Source organism: Taudactylus pleione, unplaced genomic scaffold (assembly GCF_031769625.1).
Source record: "Taudactylus pleione unplaced genomic scaffold, aTauple2 ptg003743l, whole genome shotgun sequence".
Classification (NCBI taxonomy): Eukaryota; Metazoa; Chordata; class Amphibia; order Anura; family Myobatrachidae; genus Taudactylus; species Taudactylus pleione.
Genome location: NW_028288066.1, coordinates 13,202 through 14,111, shown reverse-complemented (window position 1 = coordinate 14,111; position 910 = coordinate 13,202). Strand labels below are relative to the sequence as shown.

General features: G+C 47.0%; 1 protein-coding gene across 1 annotated transcript; it reads right to left on the bottom strand.

The window, feature by feature from the left end:
• Window positions 1–264: 264 nt before the first annotated feature.
• LOC148430436 (histone H4) lies at window positions 265–668 on the bottom strand. Its single transcript, XM_088466598.1, has one exon. It carries the CDS (start codon window positions 631–633, stop codon window positions 322–324), a length of 312 nt encoding a protein of 103 aa, XP_088322724.1. The 5' UTR covers window positions 634–668; the 3' UTR covers window positions 265–321.
• Between the last annotated feature and the right edge of the window lie 242 nt (window positions 669–910).

Genomic DNA, 910 nt, shown 5'->3' with positions numbered 1-910 from the left:
ACAGAGGCCGTAATAATCTAACATAGGGACACCCATAGGACAATGCTTTAATGTACTCACTCGATACATTTACAAGACCGACAGAGAGTGACTACGTGCAGATTTCACCTATAAGCTGTCGTTTCCCCATAATTTACTAGTAACGATCTAAATATAAACCAGCAAACAGGCTTATATTAGGACTCTGTATAAGGTCTGGCGTCAGCCAGGACAAGATACATATAATAGTACAAGGGAATAATTATAGCGCTCTCATAGAAGAAATAGGCGGCCCTGAAAAGGGCCTTTGTGTGGGTGATAGTATTCAATGTACATCAGTGTTCAGCCCCCGAATCCATAGAGAGTGCGGCCCTGGCGTTTCAGAGCGTACACCACATCCATAGCGGTGACTGTTTTCCTCTTGGCGTGTTCGGTGTAGGTGACGGCGTCCCGGATAACGTTCTCCAGGAAGACCTTCAGCACCCCACGGGTCTCCTCATAAATGAGACCAGAAATGCGCTTCACGCCTCCTCTCCGGGCAAGACGGCGAATGGCAGGCTTGGTGATGCCCTGGATGTTATCCCGCAGCACTTTCCTGTGGCGCTTGGCTCCTCCTTTTCCGAGCCCCTTTCCGCCTTTACCTCTGCCAGACATGTTGCTTTTTAATCACTTGTATTGTATCACTCGCTGTAAAGAGAACAATACTGTTACAATTACAGCAAAGTCCTCCTCTTATACAGTGCGAGCGGACCAAATGGGAAACCTCTGGTCTATGAGGGAGAAGTCCTCCAAGGCGTCACATCCTGCTGCTTGTGACGCTCCTAATATAGGGACAATATCAGTTTCGGGATTCCTACCAATGCAGTTATTGATATTTTACTTTATACAAGAACTCATCCTCCATTCAGACTGAACTGAGACGGTGTATGTG